Source organism: Arthroderma uncinatum (assembly GCF_011692745.1).
Source record: "Arthroderma uncinatum strain CBS 119779 chromosome Unknown scaffold1, whole genome shotgun sequence".
Taxonomy (NCBI): domain Eukaryota; kingdom Fungi; phylum Ascomycota; class Eurotiomycetes; order Onygenales; family Arthrodermataceae; genus Arthroderma; species Arthroderma uncinatum.
The window spans coordinates 5395908-5417094 of NW_022983863.1; the positions used below are offsets into that span (position 1 = coordinate 5395908).

The window sequence follows — 21187 nt, forward strand, 5'->3', positions numbered from 1 at the left end:
CAAAAATGACACAATAATACAAAAAAGGCGCGCGATCCGAAAATGGTGTAATTAAACTTTAGCTTAGAGTAGAGTTAGTTACAGAAGGGCTAGACATACCTAGCCAAGATCGGACCAAATTCATTCATTAACATTGTGTCATGGTTAAAGAACCCTTTCTACTGTGAGGACTTGTAAATCTCAAAAGCCGGAAAGCCTGAAAGCCAGAAATCCAAGGAGTAGAAAGTTGCCCTGGCGAATTTAGCACGCGCCGGGATGGGCGAATGGACAACTCACTTTTGTGGATAAAATAATGGTGGCTCCCTAGTTGACCCCTGTCTATCCTAAGCGCTCCAACGATGCTATTTTTAGCGGTCGGTAAAAGTGACGTCTGGCAGAAATGTATATATGTACATGTAGACAAATGGAGGCCACGCTTATTCTAAGGCCACGCTTCTGGAAGTAGCTATAGATTGGATGGTTCCTGGTGGCTAGATATGGCCTTCTATCTCCCACGCCTTAATCATGCCGGATACGCAAAACCCAGCCCCAGGGTGTGTCACCAAGCCTTGGACTAAGTATCAGAGCCTTATATAGAAGAAATATCGACGGAAGAAGACGATAATCGCCGGTCTAAAAGATTACCACCTTGACTGTCAAGCAGATATTTATCTAGTAATTAAAGATTTGGATGGAAAGACGTATGTCGTGTAGTTTACACACGGAGATATTATTAAGAGCCTGCTCTCCGAGGATGAAATAGTAAGTTTAGAGGAAGGTTTATTAATATACCTCGCTAACAAACAGTAGAAGAAATTCTATCCACCTCCTGTACGGATAACGTCCGGCAACTATAAACCACGACGGATAGGGCTTAAGTAGAGGAAGCAGCCGGGAAACACAGAAGGAAACAAGGAAGCTATTATGTAGCTAGGAAAATCACATATGTACATGAATACTATAGAGGTTTCATAAATATAGGGAACTAAATAAAGCTTTCGCCGTGGATATAGTCTGATTCTCCTAGAATTTCTATCGTCCACCTCGAATCCAATACTAGGCTCAACCGCTTCACCAACTCCGCGAAAGGCCATTTCCCAAGCATAATGCAATGGTTGGACCCACCGTTTGCGAGCCATTTCCAGTTCGCGAGCAAACCCCTCCCACCACAAGCTTCCCCCATCCCAACCTATCTCCTTCCCCCTACCCGTCCGATTACCCGTTCCCCTCTAGTTCTTCAGTTTACCATCTTAAGGCAGTACTCTATACCTACCCATCACCCCAGGTTTAACATGCCGCGCCACTGCAACTCTATAAATATCATCGCCGTCGGAGTCGCGTTACTTGCGAACCGACACCAACTCTTAGCATTTACTCGCTCTAGCATGCACTCGTTTGCTTACCGCCTCGCTTTCCTGCAATGATAGCCCATTCCAAAAGAGCCAACCATCAGTTTGCCATAACTCGCCCTATATTCAGGGTTGTTTGATTGGTAGGCCAGTAATACTCACGAACGCTGTTTACCTGCATTGCTGGATGGACAACTCACTCCTGCATTCCTCCGCGCATCTGGTTCTTCCATATCCCTGTCGCGAGTACTTGCCCGCACCCGTACATTAGTAGGTGCATCGCTCAGAAGTACAAATAACTGCACATTCCCATCTGCTTCCTGTATTCTGTACCTACATACAAGCGACGGCGAAGATGGCGAAGAAGAAAAAAGGTTGCTCTAGCAATAAATTCCAGATGGCTGAGGAGCCAGTGGCCGTCGAAAAGCCTCCAAAAATCAGCTACAAGCAGCCACAGTCATCGTAAGTTAGTCGCTAAACTACTGTCACTAACGGGATCAATATTGCTAACTTATTTCAGCCCATATCAAAGTCGGGTGATCCTATCTCAATAGGGCCTAGGTCCGAGAGCTTTAGCATTCAAGAGGATTATCTCCGGAGGCACTCACGATGGAGCAACGCTTTATTCGGTGGACATATCAGATTCCCAGACGTTGATGAGGATATTGGCCACACTATCGTCTGTTTCCTCTATACTGGCAAGTATGAAACGCTAAGAGTCGGATCTATCCAAGATGGCCCAAACATAGTGAGGGAGATGCGAAGGAGCGTTCAAGCGTATCATGCAGCCAGAATTTACGGGTTGACGGGCCTTGAAATGCTCGCCAAAATGTATATTGAGAAGTTTAGTAAGTCGGTGTCCGTCTTCGATTTACTACAAGCGGTGAAAAGTATGTTTTCGAAACTTCCTGAAGGCGAGGCCTGGCTCCCTAGCTATATCGACGCAAGGCTCGCAAGAGAATATGAACGGGATGAGAATATTTTCAAGGGGGAAGAGTTTTATGATCTTTTGGGAGAGCACAGAGATTTCGACAAGGCTATCCTTAGGATGGTTATTAATACATACTCCTCTCACTTATCATCCCTTCAATTCAACATTGAGCAGGAAAACGAAGCTGAAGCAGGTAAAGATTTTATAAATGCTTACCTAGACAAATGGATTCAATGCTAATGAATGTTTTTGCTCTAGAATACGCAGTTGCGGAGGAACCACTCCTTGTCGAAGAAGCCGTTGTTGAAGAGCCTCTCCTTGCTGAAGAACCCCGTGTCGAAGAACCCCCTGTCGAAGAAGTCGTTGCCGAAAAAAGTATACTCGTTGAAGAGGAAAAACCTGCAGAGGAATGTCCACCGCACGAGGAATTTGCCCCTGTCGAAGAAGAACCTGTGCCCGATGATAACTTTGGGTGGGGTCATATCTCAAGGAACTAAGAGTTCTTCCCACACTGCCAACCATCAGATCAGCTTTTCATTAGTTGTGAATCAAATATTTCTAGGGCACAGAGTTGACGCAAGGTCTTTTGTTTAAATTGAGTAGACTCGCCCACCCACTCACTTCAGAGATATAATCGGGGCCATGGCATATCCTTCTCAAGGGCGCCTTATTCATCATAGACCCTAAAAGGTCAACTGAATATTCTGGAGCCTTCCTAAAATAGTCATTTGATAGCAGGGAGCAGAATCCTCTAGCTCCTCTTAGTGTAGCCAAATTATCTGTCGCCATTTCTACAATCAGATCACGCAGGACACGATCGTGTTCTGGCGTTGAATCGTAGACACGCCTAGCCAAGATTGCCAAGATCAACTAAACGGGACATTTCGTGGGTGCTGGTCAAAGAATCCTCCTCCAAGTGAGAACTCCCAAAAAGCCGGGAAGCCAGAAAGCCAGGAAGCCTGAAAGCTAGAGAGCTAGAGAGCTATAGAGCCAGGAAGCCAGTAAGCGAGGAAGCGAAGGACTCGCCCGGGTGAAATTATCATAGTGCGGGCTACATGGGTGACTCACCAGTTTGTGAATAAATATATGATGGCTCCATATTTAATCCCTGTTCATTCTAAGCGCTCCAACAGCTATTTTTAGCGGGCGACAGACATTACGTCTGGCAGAAATGCATTTATGTACATGTAGACAAATAGAGGCCATGCTTATTTTAAGAGGCTCCTCTTCCACGTCCGGAAACTATGTATAAACCACGACGGAGAAGGCCTAAGCAGACGGAGAAGTTGGGAAAGAAAGTAGGAGACAAGGAAACTAATATGTATATAGAAAAATCACATACATGAGTATTATGAAGGTTTCATGAATATAGGCGTCTTAGATGACCAGGTAGCTCTAAAGGCCACCGGGAAAAACGACCACAGGGTCGAACGAACAGATGGATATGAAGGCCATCGGGTAAAGCGGCTATGGGGCCCCAGAGGCCACCAGGTAAAGCAACCACAGGGACGAATGACCAGGGGGTTCTGGAGACCACCGGGGAAGCGACCACAGGGTCGAGTGAACAGATTCTGAGGGCATGGCAAGGGAGCTAGGAGAAGGTATACATATACTAATATCTTTCTTTCAATTCAAGACCAAAAGCCCCCGAAGGGACGGTCCTGAAGGGGCGGATCTGAAGGGGTGGATCTGAAGGAGCAGGCACCACCCCCCATGTTATATGGGTTGGCTGGCGGCGGACGAAAGCTACCAACAATAAGTGAGTGCAGTTCGTTGGTGGTAGAAACATTAGTGGAGCAACGCGCGATTAACAAGAGGCGGCATCTTACGGAATAGAATAAGATTAATGCCTGAATATAATCTGAGTGATGGAATAAGATTAGTGCCTGAATAAGCTGGGCGGTTGAATAAGCTGGGCGGTTGAATAAGCTGGGCGGTTGAATAAGCTGGGCGGTTGAATAAGGTAGACTGGATAAGGTGGGAGGCTGAATAACGTAGGAGACTGAATAAGGTGGGAGGCTGAATAAGGTGGGAGGCTGAATAAGGTGGGAGGCTGAATAAGGTGGGAGACTGGATAAGGTGGGAGACTGGATAAGGTGGGTGACTGGATAAGGCAATCATGTAAATAAGGTAAGCGTGTGAATAAGGTGAAAATAGAGTGATAAGGTAGAACGAGTAAATGATAGAGTGAGTAAATGCTAGAACTAGTAATGCTGAGTGATTGAATATTATAGAGGGCCGGGCTATCGAGGACGCCTGACACAATCAGGGTGGGCTTGGATGTTCCTCTTGTCTTGGCGCATTGGCGCATTTCCAAGTACATTAACTAGTCTCGAAACCCCTCCCTCTTGGGGATAGAATTTGGAGAGTTGCTTCTTCGATTGCCACAGCTATGAACCATATGCGAATGGCATTTTGGAACAAAATACGGGTTGAGGGATCACTGTCGAATGAGTCGCTCCCATTCCTCCGCTTGGCGAGCGGTTGTCTAGGCTTAAAAAATACAAGCCTGACCATCTACGCGACCATTATCTGTTTGCCGTGGCCTCCTTAAAATATGAGTGGCCTCTATTTCGTAAGTATAGTTCCTCTTTCACCCGGGTGGCTGATACTTGTTCACCAAGTGAACGAGTAACTATACATAGCTTTTGGAATTCCCAACTTAATGTTCTGGTGTAGTAGGATGGTTACCTGTAATTCTAATCCAGGCCAATCTCTGTCAAACCCCAGTTGAAATTTTCCCAGTACCGACCACCGCTTCACCCCACGATCAAATCCTCTCAACACTTCTCCTTACCTGACCAAAGTCTTTCTTAACCAGCGCAAATGGCGTCCGTACTTGAGCCAGAAGTCGAGCAGTCTACAGCGGACTTGATCATTCGGCTCCAACTTGAAGATACCGATCTTTATTTTAAATCGTGGAAAGGGAAATCCCTAGACCTCACGGACGAAGAGCTAGCATTTCAGCTACAAAACGAAGAGTTTGAAAGCATGTCCCAATACCTTTCGGATAGACGGATGGCTACGAGCTTTGCAGCTGCGGTCCGGGCCGATGGCCGCATTCTGGCTGATAACCGACTGGAAGAAGAGAATACGGCCAAAGATCGAGATATCGCCCGCCACTGGACAGAGAACGGTTGCCCCGTTGCAGCGGAAGATCACCAATCAAACTCAGAGTCAGTAGGCCTGGACGATGAGACCTTGGCTAAACTACAGATCCTGTTCGTGTCCGGTGTAGAAGGCTACTACGACGTCGGAAGCGTGGAAATGCCCGGTGGTGAGATTGAACTAGCCGAGTCGTCTAGTCGAGCAGCACAACGAACTCGCCAGCCACAACCACCACCGTTGCGCCGTTGTATAGCATGCAGAGAAGAAGCAGAGTTTGTGAATGTGGTACGCGCACCTTGTGGTCATGAGTATTGTCGCTCCTGTCTTGAGGATCTCTTTAAAGCCTCGATGATAGATGAATCACTATTTCCTCCGCGCTGCTGCAACCAGACTATTGCTCTGAGTATTGCTCGCATATTTCTTAAGTCCGATTTTGTGCACTTATATGAAAAGAAAAAGATTGAGTTTGAAACTCCAAATAGAACATACTGCCACTCATCCAGGTGCTCGGCTTTTATTCACACATCTCTCATCGAGAATGATGTAGCCACATGCCCTGATTGTGGATTCACGACCTGTACAAGCTGCAAGGAACGAGCACATACCGGCGATTGCCCAAACGATACTACTATACAGCAGCTCCTAGTTACCGCGCAGGAGAACGGATGGCAACGTTGTCATTCTTGTTGGCGAGTGGTGGAACTGAACCATGGCTGTAATCACATGACGTTAGTGGCCACCACCCTCCTGCATCTGATATTGACTAATAAGGGAGGTAGTTGCCGGTGTGGTGCCCAGTTTTGTTACAACTGTGGTGAGCGCTGGAAAACCTGCTCCTGTGAACAATGGGATGAGCATCGTCTCCTTGAGCGTGCGTATCAGATAATCGATCGAGAAGTAGATTTACACGTCGCCACCGCACCTCCTTCAGAATTTGATGGGCTTCAGTCAGAAAATGATGAGCCTCAACCAGAAGCCTATCAATTGCAGTCAGATGGAGATACTCGAGCAGCGGTAGAACCCCCGATCTCCGCGCTAGAAACTGATATCACCCACGCGCAGACGCCAAGGGATACCTTGATTGCAAGGACAATTCAGGAGCTCCGAGAAAATCATGAGTGTAGCCATGAGAGTTGGGGATATGTACGAGGCCCACATGTATGTGAGGAATGCACTCATTATCTGGGCAAATATATCTTCGAATGTCGTCGATGCAGGCTCCAGGCCTGCAACCGATGTAGGAGAAATAGGCTGTGATCGCATTTTATTCCATGGCCACAATCAAATAATCGCCAACAATGTCGCCGGAGCAGCTTTTACAGCAATTTTTTCTCTCTTTTTTCGGGTAGAAGTGTCAAGTGTCAACGCGGAAGCGCAGATATCTCCAAGTAATACGTCCACGGTTTACTCACGATGGTTTCTAATCGCTGTTTCTGGCGTATGAGCCAGTATTATGATAAAGCTCATATCGCATATTGGCCCAGATATACCTTTGCGGTTGCTCTCACCGCCTCACATCCGCAACCTCTGAAGATCAGCTCGGAAATTTTGCAGGTGAAGACCCGAGCATGGTAAGGAAGCGTGGTAGCCTAAGGAAGAGAATAAAAGGGGCTCGAAAAGAGACGAAGGGATTCTGTGATGTTTCTAGGCTAGCGTTCGAAATGCCCTTCGATACGGTTCCATGAGCTTCTGCGATCACTTTTCCCCTGACGACATGCCTCGCTCGCTCTTTTTATCTTAGTTAAAGTATTGAGTTTCCGCAGTTCGTAATTTGAGTAGCTATTTAATTTTTCCTTCGAGCGTCGTGCACCCCATGCAGTATGGGCGTTCTGTCGATCACATTTCAGGTGAGACAACAGTATTTTATGCAGGGCCACGTCGCTTATGCAAGCCATACAGGACAAAGAAAAGTCAGAGTCCGACATGGTAGCAAGAAATCCGGAAGTCGCCGAGCTCTGTACGGTTGGCGTGACTGACAGACGAGTCATCTCATGTGTACGCGATTCGCTACGGTTTCTTGAGAAAATGGGGACAGTAGAGGCTGCCAAACTGCTAGACAGAGTAAAATCCGGCGAGCCAAGCCCCCCCTCGTTCGAATTTCACAGCCACACTGGTTCTGGGGCATTTGGCGACGAGTTGCCAGCACAAACGCCCATGACTACAGCTCCAGCTCACTGCGGTGTTGCCGATTCTTGGACTACAGAGAGAGCACAGGGACGGCATGGCCTGGGCAAGCATCTTCCCTGCTCTGTTTTCACCTCTGTATCGCTGACATATCGAAGGAATAGAATGTGTGACTACGTTTGACTCTCCCTTCAATGGAACGCCTGCCGGCACAATCGATCCCACTTTATTGAGCACGCCATGCTGGGTTTGGGATACCATGATATCAGACAATGTCCTGCAGCCGGATAGCAGCTTTTCCCCTACTATTGATCGAAATTTGTCCGTACCAGAAGCCCTAAATAGTCCTTTGTTCGTACCTTCCGCAAGCGACCTCCCCACACAGCCGGAATCTCTAGGCAGAGAACGGTCTCCAGATGGGAGCAGTGACTCCTCAGCTATATCAGAATTTGCAGATGAGGATCTGCAACCAGCTGACGGCAGTAGCGTAACCATAGGCCTTCCTACGCCGCCATCCGATCCCCCTTCCCCTGCTGAGCAAATCTCGAAGAGAACTACTCATCGTAATTCGAAATCAAAGCAATGCAAGATCGTCAAAGCGACAGTTTCCCGGGATAAGCTTGGCCAAAAGAAGCTTTTGACGAAGCGTAGTCTGGTAGAGAAGCAGCCACGGCCTGCACCCGAAGAACCAAGGATATCGAATGATCCGTCCCCGGCAAGGAATGCACTTTGCGAACTTTCTGATCCGGATCTTCAACAGACCCTGGAAGCCGGTGAAGGGCTTATCAGAGATGGCCTTTCTGAACATCAGGACTCCTGTATGTGGAGGGAGAAAGGCTTTTGGTCCGAGGATGCCCTTTGTCTTTCTATCTTGGCAAACTCCTCAGCCGAGGAGAGGTTTTGTCAAGTTTTTCGCTATGTTAACACACAATTAACCCGAAGTTTGGACCAGAAGTTACGGCTCCGCATCTCACATGCCCTGTTGTACCTTTCCTTCGAGTCCCTGACGCAGGAGAAGCGAAGTGGCATGCGTTCGGGAAGGCAAGAGAACCCTGACCAACATCGTGCCGCAACCTTCTCCGCGGATTACCTGCTGGAACGCTCGTACCCAGACTGGTGGGGTTCGATGGATGTCCGGATGAAGCGAACACTTCGGAGACAGCTTCACGAGCAAAAGAGACAGGGTAGCCGGTGTTGGCGGATGGCAAGCGTATTAGGTCTTGGAGCTCTGCTTGCCTGTGGAGATACCCTGACTAAAGTGATGTAAGTCAATCCTATCACCCGGTCTAACGGGGAGGCTCACCCACACTGTACAGCAAAAATCACGGCAGATATCCTCTCCCGAAATTTGATGCTGTTATCAACTATGTTGCGAATGCTTATCCTGGTGTGGTGTGCCTTTACCACGAATTCGATGCCTTGGTGAAGCAAATTTTGCTAGGAGAAACCCTCACAGCCAAACCCACAAGGCAGACAGTCGATGATGGAATCTGCCAGGCAGCTGCAATAAAGCTAACCCTCCGGCAAGTTGAAGAGAACTGGCAGCAAATTGACCTCACCTCCGCTTCCCTGAAACTGATCAAGGAGTGCGAATTCGCATAGGCACTACGGACAAGGCTGCAGGCAGCCTTCCTATTCATGTACAAGGTAATCAGGTCAGGTGGCCTCGACACATGGATTTTCATGGCTTTAAGATTTTACATAGTTGTGGCCATCAGCGATATTATATACAGCTTTTCTGACTTTTCTGACTCATCAGGGAGGCTCGTTGGAAATTTCCAACGAGACCCCTGCTTCCATCTCCCAGATACGATTAAGAATGAGCTTAGTCAGCACACACCAAGGTCTGCTGGAATAGAAGTTTGCGTCCTTCTGGATCAGCCAACAAAGGGAAACCAAACTCTCATATTACCTTCAAGATTCAAGAATCCAGAAACTCCCATTTAGCCATCTTTCAGAATATGCAAATATCCCTCTTATTTCCAGATAACAGGGCGAATGACCCATGGTAGCCTAAATCAAGCGGATCCTAATAAGTCAACTTGTACCGTTGACGATCAAGGCTTCAAGGCATTGTATTTGTTCCCAAGGTCGAAGCCATATCTGGGAACAACGTATGTGCAGTATGTCCCAGTCAGGCACTCTTCTTGGGTTTTCCACAGCAGCTAAAGTCGCCAAAGGCAGCTCTAAAGCCCTGGTTATTGGCAATTTTTCCGAGGGACTCCTTAGGGGGCGATTCTCCGTTTTCTGCACCTTTATCTGACTTAGATTGTTTGTTGTTCGATTTCCATTGGACCAGTCAGCTGATTACAGCGATGACCATCGTTAATATCAGCTGATCTGGCAAGTAGTGAGTTCTTGTCGTTTGATTTTCATCGGACAAGTCAGCTGGCATTCGTGTATGAAACATCGTCAATTAGCTGACCGCATGTAGCTTATCTTCAATATGCTCAAGCCAAAGGACCCTTTTAATTAGATAGCAGCTATCCTGATTAAGGCTAAGAGGCTCACGTGACGGGGTCGAACCCAGCCATAAACCATCAGATCGAGGTGCATCCTAGAAAGGCATATCCCTAAATGGCGTATCCCTAAGTACAAATATGCCTAAGAGGCGTATCCTAGAAAGGCGTATCCCTAAATGGCGTATCCTAAGTACAAAATGGGGGAAATCTAGTAGGCGCATGCCTAAGAGGCGTCTGCATCTCAGGCGTATCCAAGGTAGGCGTATCTCAAGTAGGCGTGTCCGAGATAGGCGTGCGCCTGGTATTTTTTCTGTATTTTCCACCTCAGGCATGACCTAGGTAGGCGTATCTCAAGTAAGCGTGTCCGAGAGAGGCGTGCGCCTGATCTTATTTCTGTATTTTCCACCTAGGCGCATCCGAGGTAGGCGTATCTTACGTAGGCGTATCTCAAGTAGGCGTATCTTAAGGAAGTGTGCGCCTGGCCTTTTTTCTATAATTTCCACCTTATTTATTTATTTATTATTTATTTATTTATTCATAGAGCAGCCCTAGGCGTGTCATAGTAAGGCAAAGGGCCGTGGCCCTTTCCAAAAAGCTTCCTTAGGATATATGTATATTATCGCCGAGCTGCCGGAATGGGTAGAATACAGGGATGTTTCTACATAAAATGCATGATGTATAGCGGGACATTTTTCATTCTTTTGCGTATCCTCCTCGAGGGGCTTGTCTATTCCTGCTCCCGAAGGGGAAATGAAGCAGCCTTCCGCACCACCTTCCAGAAATCTGTGATGAACTCGCCACCTTCTTGCAAAAGTTCAAGAAAGTCGTCATGCCCGGTAATGCAATCCGACCAATATACCACGGAGTCCGTAACCAGCTTCCTTAAGCCATCGATTCCATCCACACGTCCACGAGTGTTATCGTCATGGTACGCAAATCTGATAAGCTCGATAATGTCTCTAATCCTTGTGGCAAAAAAGGTGAAATTTTTTAAGGTCTTATAAAGTTTGTATAGCACGAGGTCTTTAAGGGGCTGAATACCATATTTGTCGGCTACCACATACAGCCGAGCGTGGCCAAGAAAGACGGGAGTAAAGTCCTGGTCTGCCGACACGTTGGAGAAGGTGGTAAGCCTTTCGTCTAACTGCACACAGCAGTCCGGAAGAGGGTAATCCTTTTCTGAAAGAAGAGGCTGGACAACAGGCGCCTGTTTCCCCCTCTTTTTGAGTTTAGACTTGCTGGAAGAAACCACTTGCCCAAAAAACTCGGGCTCGCGCTGCGATTCTGGCTGGGCGTCGCTAGGCTCAGACCATCGGTCTGCATCTGGTATTTCCTCACTTCTCTCATCGTTATCATTGGCCTGTTGACAGCTAGGTGGAGAGTAATCGTTCAGATAGCAAAATTCGCAAAATCGAACAAATGTGTCAGCATCGACGTCGGGCCAGGTGACGGTTCTAGAGTGGGCTTCAATCATATTGCTATTGACAAGAGCATCCAGGGCGGGAGATTGCGCCGCTATGGCCACAGAATGAACCGCAAAAGGAGCCTTCTCGGCTCCAATATGGAATGTAAATATATCCGAGCGGATGAGCCTATTTCAAATTAGCTAGGCTCTGGGCGAGAGATAAGCATAAACTTACTTGCCAAAAGGCTTATCCATTGGGAAGTGTAACAGCGGGTCTCTTTTGTAGAGACAGTTAGAGCAGAAGAGGGGGTGGGGGGGAGAGGGGCGAAGCGACGTGAAGGGAAGAGAGAGTCATAAGAGAACCTTTGTAGTATGATCTTGGCAAACCGAGGAACTGTTCAGGAACGATTGGTTAAAAAATGGCCAAGAGTCCTTGCGCTAAACGTAATGTTGATTGGTTCCTAATTCCCAGAAAGTCGACTGGCCAATCACCCCGTACTGGCTCGGGGGCCAGTTCTGTTGGAGACAGGAAGCAAGAAGCTAAAATTTCTACCCAGCACCGCACCATCTTGAAAATACCCGATTTCCTTAAAAGTCACCCTTAGTGCTATAAACGATGCTGCAGCTATCCCCATCTCCAGCTCCTTTATAGAGACACGATTCCTCATTATTAAAACCTGCGATATACTCGTGAGAGGTGCACCAGCTGAAATGGCCGCTGACATAGCAGTTACCGTTGACGAAAATTTTGCACAATGGGCTTCTTAAAGTCAGCAAGCTTGCGGGACTATCATCGACGTTTTTATCCTTACCATCGTATATTGCGTTCGCGACCGGCCTCATTGATAATCTTTGTATCCTCCATTTCGAGATGGTCGAATTCAGGTGTCTCGCTTCTTCTTACCGCGAACCTCCTCCATAGATTCCATAGACAGAGAGCTATAGAATTTTCCATGCGTTCAGTGTTGACAGTTTATGGATGGAGAAAGAATCTGGCAGATTTCCGGGGCAGTGATTGGACTCGTCTCTGCGGAGGCCATATGCAGAATACTGGCCAGAGGGTGCAATACATACCTAGCGAGACCTGCAAACTCCATGCCGTTTACCAAAACGGGATATGCATCTTGCCGCCTGTTCGATCATCGGGAGGTTCAGTTGCCGGGTTGTTTGCCCTTTGTTTCAAGCGGGAGACAGTAGATGGACAAAGAACAAAACAAAGAACGCCGTCGACATGGCGTTCCTGCAAGCCAACGTGTATAACCCATTTGATGCACAGTTGGTCTGCGGATCAACCTACCGTTTGATGCAAGTTCCTAATTCATTACAGCATCAAGTGGACGATTGATATGTTGATTGCCGCCGCCATACTTCCCTTGCACATGCTCAAGGAAAGAGTCTCTACAGACTGACGGTCAGCCTCAGCTACAGCACGGGGGATGGGGCTCACTTTACCCAGAGTCCGTCATCCATCCACTGTTAAAGGCATATGATGTTTTGGATATCAGCCACTCTGAGGTAAACCTCTCGACATCGTATTTGGTGCTATCGTCGCCTTGGACATTATGGCATTGGCGACCACAGTTTTGAGCATTCCCCCTATGTACGCCAATTCCTCGTGGACAGATATATATCAGTTTCTTAGTGGTGCCACACGGTAGAAGATTCCAATCTCCGACGCTGGTATCTCTTTTCAAACACAGCAACCTCTCTTCGCGTAGTTCAGTCAGGTAATGCATTTATGATAACATTGGTCCATAAGCGGCGGCACTGGAAATATTTGGCCCCCTCAAGGATGGCCGCGTATAGTTGATAGCCATGGCCCTTCGCCGCATCATAGCAAGCGGGAATACTCCTAGTCGGATGTATCTAAGAATGTGTTCAAACGAAGAGGGATCGCTGTCGATAAAGATAGAGCCGTCGTCCATTGTGGGTATTGTCCATTTTCCGGAGAAAAAAGCCTTGAAGTAGCCACTTTTCTCTATTTGAGTTTCGACCGTTGTGTGATAATTGCCTTCGCCTACCTGAAGCATAATAGGCTCAGACTTCTTCTTACCATTCATGTTCGGAAGCGACGTTGACACCCTCGCTAACAATGCCATTGCCGGCGCCGACAGCGTCAGGTCCTGGTACCTTAAAACCCCGCGTCATAGTATCCTCATGGCGCTCGGCATTTGCGGACCGGACTTCTGGAAGGGAGAACTGGATGCGAAGTGGTCAACGCTAGTGTTACAGTACCAACCATAGCCTTGTCCTCATTGAGTAGTTAGAACCCTTGGTTATTCGGGTGGGCACATGCATAAAGATGCTTTCCCACCTCTGGTCCAACGGAGACTTTAAACCCAATTACTATATAACTAGCCTACGCAGACTGCTAGTTGTTTCCACCATGGGTCTCGATTGTAAGTCTCAAGCTGTGCGTTGTTCGCCTGTCATCCCCTACGATAAAGAGCTTTATCTAAATAATACAGTCTACATAGCTAGTTGGCCGTTTAAAATGTGTAGAGGGAGAAAACTACGTGTTGATATATAACCCGTAAGAAGAGTGAGTACATAATTACTAGCTAACTTGAACGATGCAGGTATCCAAAAACAATAACACAAAAACAGTGCGCGACCCAAAAACGGTGTGATTAAAAGTAGCGAAGGATTTGGTTGGTCGTGCGTAAGTCAAAGTTAAGAATAATCCTCTAATCTCCAACTGCTGATCGAACTCTCCACGCGGCTGATCATCGAGCTGATAGTGGGCCCAATCGGACAGCGGTGAGGAGAGGACGCCCTCCGTTCATACCACTCTGGAATTCCAATCCGACGGAGACTCTTCGAGAGACATGTAAAGCTATATCCTTTGTATGGAGCAGCTGGACGTGGGTTAAGAAGCCCCCGCGACTTTATCTGCTTCCTTATTGCCCCGAGGCGCATGGAGTCACACTCAAAGCTGCACCCCATCTTTCCACCTTCGATGTCGTCAACAATGTTGTAGAGTCCCGTCATTAAGCTCTTAATGGAGACTTCTCTTGACTGGTTAATTCTGTCTATACCGATATTAGCACTGAACGGGAATCATAGGTCGTTTCACCCTACCTATCACTCTGCCTGGGATTTGAAGCTTTGACACCTGGAGTGGAGCCTTAGCCTCACGCTGCAATATCTGTGCCATATTTGTAAATATACTGCTCTTTTTGAATACCCATGAGATATATAACCATTTGATGCTATCTCTGCTAAGCTCGCTCCCCCGGCTTTTTCTTAGGTTTTCAATCCACGTATCGAAGTAGAATTGAAGGGCATTGTAGGATCGGTAATAATCAACGAGTAGGGCGATTTCGCACAGCTGACCGACGCCGATAGTCCGGGGAATACCCTGTGAACGACAGTGGATAGCTTCCAAGAAAACCAGAAGACCCTCCCGGGAGGTACCCAGAGCAGATATCTCCGCAGCGCCTTGGGTATTAAGTGCAACTCCTTCCGCCCATGTCGGTTTCAGCATCGTCGCAAACAGCGGAGATGCCAGGATAAGATGTCTGGAGGACACCTGGAACCGAATAAGATGAGGCTTTGCTTGCACTTTTTTGTTACTCTTTCCTTTGGTTGTGTCTGCATTTTGGATACTATTTTCTCGTTCATTGCCTCTGGCCGGGGGCTTTTGAGTGCCCTAGTTCTTGGGGAGATCGCCTTCTACTGGCTACAAACTGTCTACCCTAAACTGGTTATTCGCAGGCCAGTTTGTAAATAAACTTGAATCGGGTCGGGTGGAAACGCGTATCCTCGATGCCCCTTTCTTCTTATTTTTCTTTGTGGAAGGCACAAAAGGGTCATCATCAATGTCAAGGCTTGCTGTGTCAGTGCACTTTTCCTCTATTCGTATTTCATCCTGGTATGAGGGGAGTTCGGGTAATATATAGTAATCTTCATCGTCCTCATATCCGACATCTTGCTCGTTTAAAGTCAGCGTTATGTCTCCACAATGATCGAGTTCGTAGGATAATGGGTCTGTAATACCCGCTATGCCTTCAACTTCTGGTATGGAGGGAGGAATTGAGGAAGGATGGGCCAAACTTTTCGGGGCGTGTGATTTTCATCGATAGGCCCACTTGCAACGGTAATGTGTCAAAGGCTATTATTTCCTTCTTAATCAGCAACAGAAGCGAGCTGAGTCATCCGAATCCAGCAGCAAGCTTCCTCCTAAAAACATGCTCCGTCTGTACCGTCAACCAATGGTAAGTCTGCTTCGTCTGTCGTTACTCGGAGCCCATGCGGAATCCATCGAAGGTGACCAAGCAAGTCACACGATTAAGTCACATGGTACATGATCAATCCATTGATTATATAAGCTTTTGCCAAGAATGTATTTGCTGAGTCGCTGCCAAGCTGCAGGCACCCGATGCCAAGTCCCATGTGCTGAGAGACGGAACGTTGACCCGTGCTAAGACATGCGTGCACCGTGACGGGCGACTGTCGCCTTGCATGTGTGCAATCGGGTCTCTTCTCCTCCCCCGTGAGATGTTGGTTCTGGCCCCCAACGCCTGACCCCGTGTCGGCGACTCCGGTCACGTCACTCCAGCACTGCCACCCCGTCCCTACGGGATTGGAGCAAACCCCGAAAAGAAGGGTAAGACAGAGCAGGAGCGACGATAAATACGTACGCACCCATCATTCCCCTGATGAACCACCACGGCGAAAGGAGACATAGTCGGAACGGTCCCCGAGTCCATTTCTATTCGTTACAGAGATTTTCCGGACTACCACTAGCTTTTGTTTCTTCATCTGGGAGCAATCGCAAAGATGACCGGCCGAGATTAGGGTACCGCTACTGCCATAGGACGTACATCGTCACAAATTGGATATGCCATCTAAGATTAAGAGATTCTCGTAAAGCTAGGACCCACTGACTAACGTGGGCGTTTGATAACTCGGTCCCCATGTTTAGCTTGGCTATCCAACATTTGGTCGATAGCAAAATTTTCGTCGTATGTTACCTGTTTTCCTGCGCCATCTCTCCAGCAAAGTCGTGCAAAGCACCTGAATAGAGGGTCGCGCGAAAATTGTATCATCTTAAGATACTCCCAGTATTCCGGATACCATCCGGCAAACTCAAAATCTATAATCGCCGTAATCCGCCCATTTTCCACTAGGATATTATGAAGTCCGAGATCACCATGGGTGAATCGCAGTTGGTGGTTGCATTTCAGGGAACCTCGAATCGTCTCTAAGTAGAACGAGGAATGAAACTGCATAGATTCGGGGTGTATCAGGGATACTAGCCATTCGTTGAATTCTGATTCAGTCCTGAATGGCCCACCGAATTCAGTATGGCGTGCCCGGCAATCAGCAGCTGGCCCCCCATCAATGGACCCGATCAAAGCACCCGCTGGGGCACGTAGCTCCCGAAAATGATCCAAGATAGTTCGCAGGTCCCGTAGAACTGATTCCTTTTCGCCTTTCTCCATGGCCGTCCAGGCCTCGCTCAGCATCGTTCCCGGCATCTTTGACATTGCCAAGTACTCCACGCCATCTTCTCCTTTCCAAGAACCAAACACCTTCGGAACAGGTACTTGAGGACAATTTTCGCGGACAAAATCCATGGTCTGTCGTTCTCGTTGGCTCCGGACGTGGTGGCCATATTTGACTAATATACCAGATACCGTGACATATACACCAGTTGATTTCCCACGCTCGCCAACAATCCATGTAGCAGATCGCAGGTCCTCCTCAGTTGTAGGTACGTTCATGGCAATTTCCGGGTTAAATGACAGCGGCCAGACACAGAACCGGACACTCCGTTTCTATTACAGTGTCAGCACGGTTCAGATACATAGTATCTGGAATTCAAAGGGAGTCAAACTTTCGAATAGGAACTAACTCGGCGTAACGAAAATGTTGGAAGATAATGCGAAGGCAGTTATTTGATGATTGTGAACCGGAGGGTTGCTTGACGCTCTTGAAAGTCGAATTCCCATTGATTTCGTTAGTTATTTTCGGACTGCTTGGCTAACTAGTTAATCTAGTAACGTGATCTGGCCCCCTTGGTTGCTCCGTTCCTTCATAAGACTAAAAATTATAACCTAACTAGAAAATTTAAAAATAATTCTTTAAAGAGACATAATCTATGATTCCTTATCTGGCACTCCACTATGTACGAATACAATGTTGTCTCAAATCAAAATAACATTCCAAAACAACGAGCTTCTCGAGTCGACAGGCTAGACCAGTGAATAGAAATGTGAGCAGATAAGCCAACCACATGTGAATTTTTAAAATATTCCGCCTTATGGCAACACGCCTTTGGCAGTAGTATTGATGATATTCATCATTTGGCTATAATACTGCGCGGCATGTCCGCTAGGTATAAACTTGGACGCTTCCATGTTCATCATGGCTTCACGCACCCACGACTGGCAGTTCCAGTCTGTTGGCTTAGGTCTAGGAACAGGAGTAGCAGCCAACACGGCCGAAAGCGACTCGAATTGGCTCTCAGGGGTAGAAGTTTGTAACACAATGCTTTGGTGTGGGGTTTTAGTTCCCAGGGGGTTTCGATCCCTTTCCGATCTCTCAAACTTCATTTCTGATTCTGTTGAGATATCCTCGACCGCGTGGAAAACGTAGAATTTGCCTGTGACTTCCACTTGAACTGAAAGAGCAACATGGGACTCATGGGGACTGAGAGACGGTTCTGTATATATCACAACGTGGATAACGAGAGGGTTGTTTTGCGAAGACATTGGGAGGCGGGGACTAATGTAAATTAGTATCTTGGATATTCCAACCACAACGAAGGGAAAATACCATACATGGGTCGTATGAGTCGTAGGTTGAGGACTGTGATGAAAAAGGTGAAGTGAAAGAATATTTTTTTAAAATGGGCGGTATATATATTTCTGTACCTGAGAAGTCACTCGCTCATCCAGAACATTTGGAATGGAGGAGGATTTGGTGGCACAAAGATATGCCAATTACCCCTCCGTTCTCAGATATTCGATGTCTGCTATGAGTCATATCCAACACTTTCCCGCTCTGAGGGGTTGGTTGTTCGACGCTTTTGTGTAATAACGCATGGATGTATTTGGTGGGGTAGCAGCGCGAAGCGCGAACAGGGCGTAGTAATCCCTGCTCAGACTGGGGGCCAAAATAAAGCCAAGCCGGGGATTCTTTGAATATCTATCGAGAACAAAGAGCGCAACTGTTACAGACCACCTGCGGCGCAGCCCTCAGACCATACGCTCATTGGACAGAAAACTGGAACGAATAAACCAGGAACCGGCTAGCCCGCTAGCCCGGCCATACTGAGATAGCCAGCAAGCACAAAGAGCGAAGCACTCGCTCTACTATCCCGACCAACATGGAAAGCATAGCTAGCATAGCTATCCAGGAGATATACGGCATGTATATAAGAGACACTCATTACCACAGGATCAAGAGTCTTATACTCGCGATCAACGAAGTTACCAATCTAGCATACTGCTCAAGAATACCATAGCCGCTTGTTACCTTCAACCCAGAAGCCTTTGCCTATTCCCCAGCACAAGTCAGACTACTACACACAAGCCTCAAATCATGCCGCGATCCAAAACAATGCACGATCCAGAAACAGTATTAGGCAAGTTCAATCCTAAAATAGAGTTAAGGTTGGCTTTCTGTGATGATTCGGCGGATGTCTCGAGCTGGGCGACCTCAGCATCGGTTGGAAGATTCATCGTAAGAGGTTTTTCTCGCTTCTTGCCTCGGAATGTTTGAGATGCTTCTGCGGACTTTGTTGAGTGCCGCGCTTCCTCCTCCGAAATATTCATGTTATACTCTGTCGAGCGCCGTAGACTCTCAGTCATATTGAAGGGCCTGTCAAGGAACTGCGAGTGGTAGAGCAAGCTAGTGAAATTGTCACAACTCGAATCCGAACGTGTACTCTCATGCCTTTCATTCCTTTTCCCTTTGGCAGTCATGCCCGCCTTGATTATGTGTCTCATATCTACCTCGCCTCGCGCACATGTATCGAAGGGCGCTTTCAATGTTGGATTCTGCTTGACGATAATAATCCATTATCCAACTCTATCAGCGACGCTTCCGAGCACGGAAGCTTTCCCAGAACCCTGAACATGTTATTTTCAAAGCATTGAACCACAGCCACTACGATACCCACGCCTGGTACTGACGGCCCTTGCTGAAGGCCTTGCCGACACACGTAAGGCTATTGGCCGGGTCGATCCCCAAGAACGCGAGCGGATTCTGGAGTTGGGCTTGTTGCATGGTAGGCGGCCTCGGAAGATATGGTATGTGTGTATCTGTCGAATGGGAACTATGTCTGTAGCTCGATGCTTGATTCTCTGATGGGAGGCGGACTATTCTTCATCCCTTTTATCGCGCAAAGTTGTGGACGAGTCTTACGGTGGGCCTACGTGGTCTCGAGGTCCCAGAAGCACCCCCTGGGTTCCTGGGAACAGAAGCGATCCCAGGCACGCGCAACAAGCTCGTAGGAACACCTGTCCAGTTTCTAGAAACCACCCAAAGGTTCGTGGGAACCAAGCCGATCTCAGGGACCGCCCACCCGCTCCCGAGAATATCCACATCCATAATGCCGCGTGGGGCTATTAAGTGGCTGACTTTGAAGGCATCAATGGCGACATGCGTTGGCCGCCTGCCGTGGCATGTGTGGATTGTATGAGAAAGCTATAGGATATAAGAGGCCTCCCTCCCTAAAGCAGGTTAAACTAATACATGCGGATTCACAGGACTCTTATCATATGTCGTTAAAATGGTTCGGTTTATACTAGAACAGGAGGATGGTTTCCATAGGTGGCATGCCGACAGAACTCCTAAAGATTATCAATAGGGCTGGTCACGAACGCAATATACGATGGTAAGGATATAAAGTCGATAGTTTTTCCGCAAGCTTGTTGACTTTGAGAAGCCCATTTTGTGAAGCCGTCATTAGCAGAGACTGCTACGTCAAAAGCCACGTCCACGTCAACTGGTGCAGCCGTCACGAATGCCTTGCAGATTCCAACAGTGATGAGTCGTGTCTTCATAAAGGAGCTAACGATGGGTATGGCTGCAGCATCGTTTATAACATTTTTATAACACGGGGGTTAGTGCCTTTCAAGAGAAATTAGATAGTTTCAAAGTGGTGTATGCGTTGTGCAGAAATTATAACTTCTTGTTTTGTCTCCAGCGTCGGTGGCCCCGACCGGTGCGGTCCTTTGGGGTGACGGTGACTGACCAGATCTTCGGGAGTGTCAGGAATCTGACGTGGAAAGGTCAGGAATATAATGATTGATTGCTCAACTAAGAATTAGCTTATTATACAAGACGCAGTGCGAGGAAAGGAAAACAAAAGAAGAGACAGGGATCTGCAAGGTAAACGGTTATCCTAGTCATGTGATTTAGCCTTGTTGGTCAGTCCCGTGACAGGAGTTACACCCTCAAGATCCGGTCCCTGGTGACCATCCAAAATCAACTACCTCCATTCTCTATTGTCAGTCGGCCTCCACGACGTATGCTAATCCGCATCTATACCAAAACCATTATTATTGGCCATATTGGAGCCTTCACAATGTAAACATGCATGCACACGTGCATCATCATTCCCCGCTCTAGCTTTCGGTGCAATCCAAAACGATGCAACGATCCAAAATGATGCAGCACTCCAAAGTCAAAACACAAAGGAGATTAAAGTTTAACAGAGCATCAAGTGGATTTGGCAAGGACTGCTGATAATCATAATATTCTCCCTTCCGTATGAGAACTGCCAAGAAGATAGGAAGCCAGGAAGCTGGGAAGCTGGGAAGCCGAGAAAGGTGAGAGTTACTCCTGTGAATATTTAGTACAGCCCTCATTGTAT

At 47.5% G+C, this 21187-nt stretch overlaps 6 protein-coding genes across 6 annotated transcripts; 3 read left to right on the top strand and 3 right to left on the bottom strand.

The window, feature by feature from the left end:
- Positions 1 to 1725: 1725 nt before the first annotated feature.
- On the top strand, positions 1726 to 2756 carry GIQ15_01625 (uncharacterized protein; the record flags this gene model as incomplete). Its single annotated transcript, XM_033549042.1, has 3 exons — positions 1726 to 1790; positions 1890 to 2452; positions 2518 to 2756. 3 exons carry the CDS (start codon positions 1726 to 1728, stop codon positions 2754 to 2756), a joined length of 867 nt encoding a protein of 288 aa, XP_033409993.1.
- Positions 2757 to 5085: 2329 nt separating this feature from the next.
- GIQ15_01626 (IBR finger domain-containing protein) lies at positions 5086 to 6073 on the top strand (the record flags this gene model as incomplete). The annotated part of the gene is made up of 2 exons (XM_033549043.1): positions 5086 to 5652; positions 6014 to 6073. The coding sequence occupies 2 exons, from the start codon at positions 5086 to 5088 to the stop codon at positions 6071 to 6073; spliced, it is 627 nt and encodes a 208-aa protein (XP_033409994.1).
- Positions 6074 to 7750: 1677 nt separating this feature from the next.
- Positions 7751 to 9093, top strand: GIQ15_01627 (uncharacterized protein; the record flags this gene model as incomplete). The annotated part of the gene is made up of 2 exons (XM_033549044.1): positions 7751 to 8754; positions 8808 to 9093. The coding sequence occupies 2 exons, from the start codon at positions 7751 to 7753 to the stop codon at positions 9091 to 9093; spliced, it is 1290 nt and encodes a 429-aa protein (XP_033409995.1).
- Positions 9094 to 10680: 1587 nt separating this feature from the next.
- On the bottom strand, positions 10681 to 11613 carry GIQ15_01628 (uncharacterized protein; the record flags this gene model as incomplete). Its single annotated transcript, XM_033549045.1, has 2 exons — positions 10681 to 11545; positions 11594 to 11613. 2 exons carry the CDS (start codon positions 11611 to 11613, stop codon positions 10681 to 10683), a joined length of 885 nt encoding a protein of 294 aa, XP_033409996.1.
- A 4634-nt stretch (positions 11614 to 16247) lies between these two features.
- Positions 16248 to 18077, bottom strand: GIQ15_01629 (uncharacterized protein; the record flags this gene model as incomplete). The annotated part of the gene is made up of 2 exons (XM_033549046.1): positions 16248 to 17141; positions 17745 to 18077. The coding sequence occupies 2 exons, from the start codon at positions 18075 to 18077 to the stop codon at positions 16248 to 16250; spliced, it is 1227 nt and encodes a 408-aa protein (XP_033409997.1).
- An 825-nt stretch (positions 18078 to 18902) lies between these two features.
- Positions 18903 to 19596, bottom strand: GIQ15_01630 (uncharacterized protein; the record flags this gene model as incomplete). Its single annotated transcript, XM_033549047.1, has 2 exons — positions 18903 to 19218; positions 19490 to 19596. The coding sequence occupies 2 exons, from the start codon at positions 19594 to 19596 to the stop codon at positions 18903 to 18905; spliced, it is 423 nt and encodes a 140-aa protein (XP_033409998.1).
- Between the last annotated feature and the right edge of the window lie 1591 nt (positions 19597 to 21187).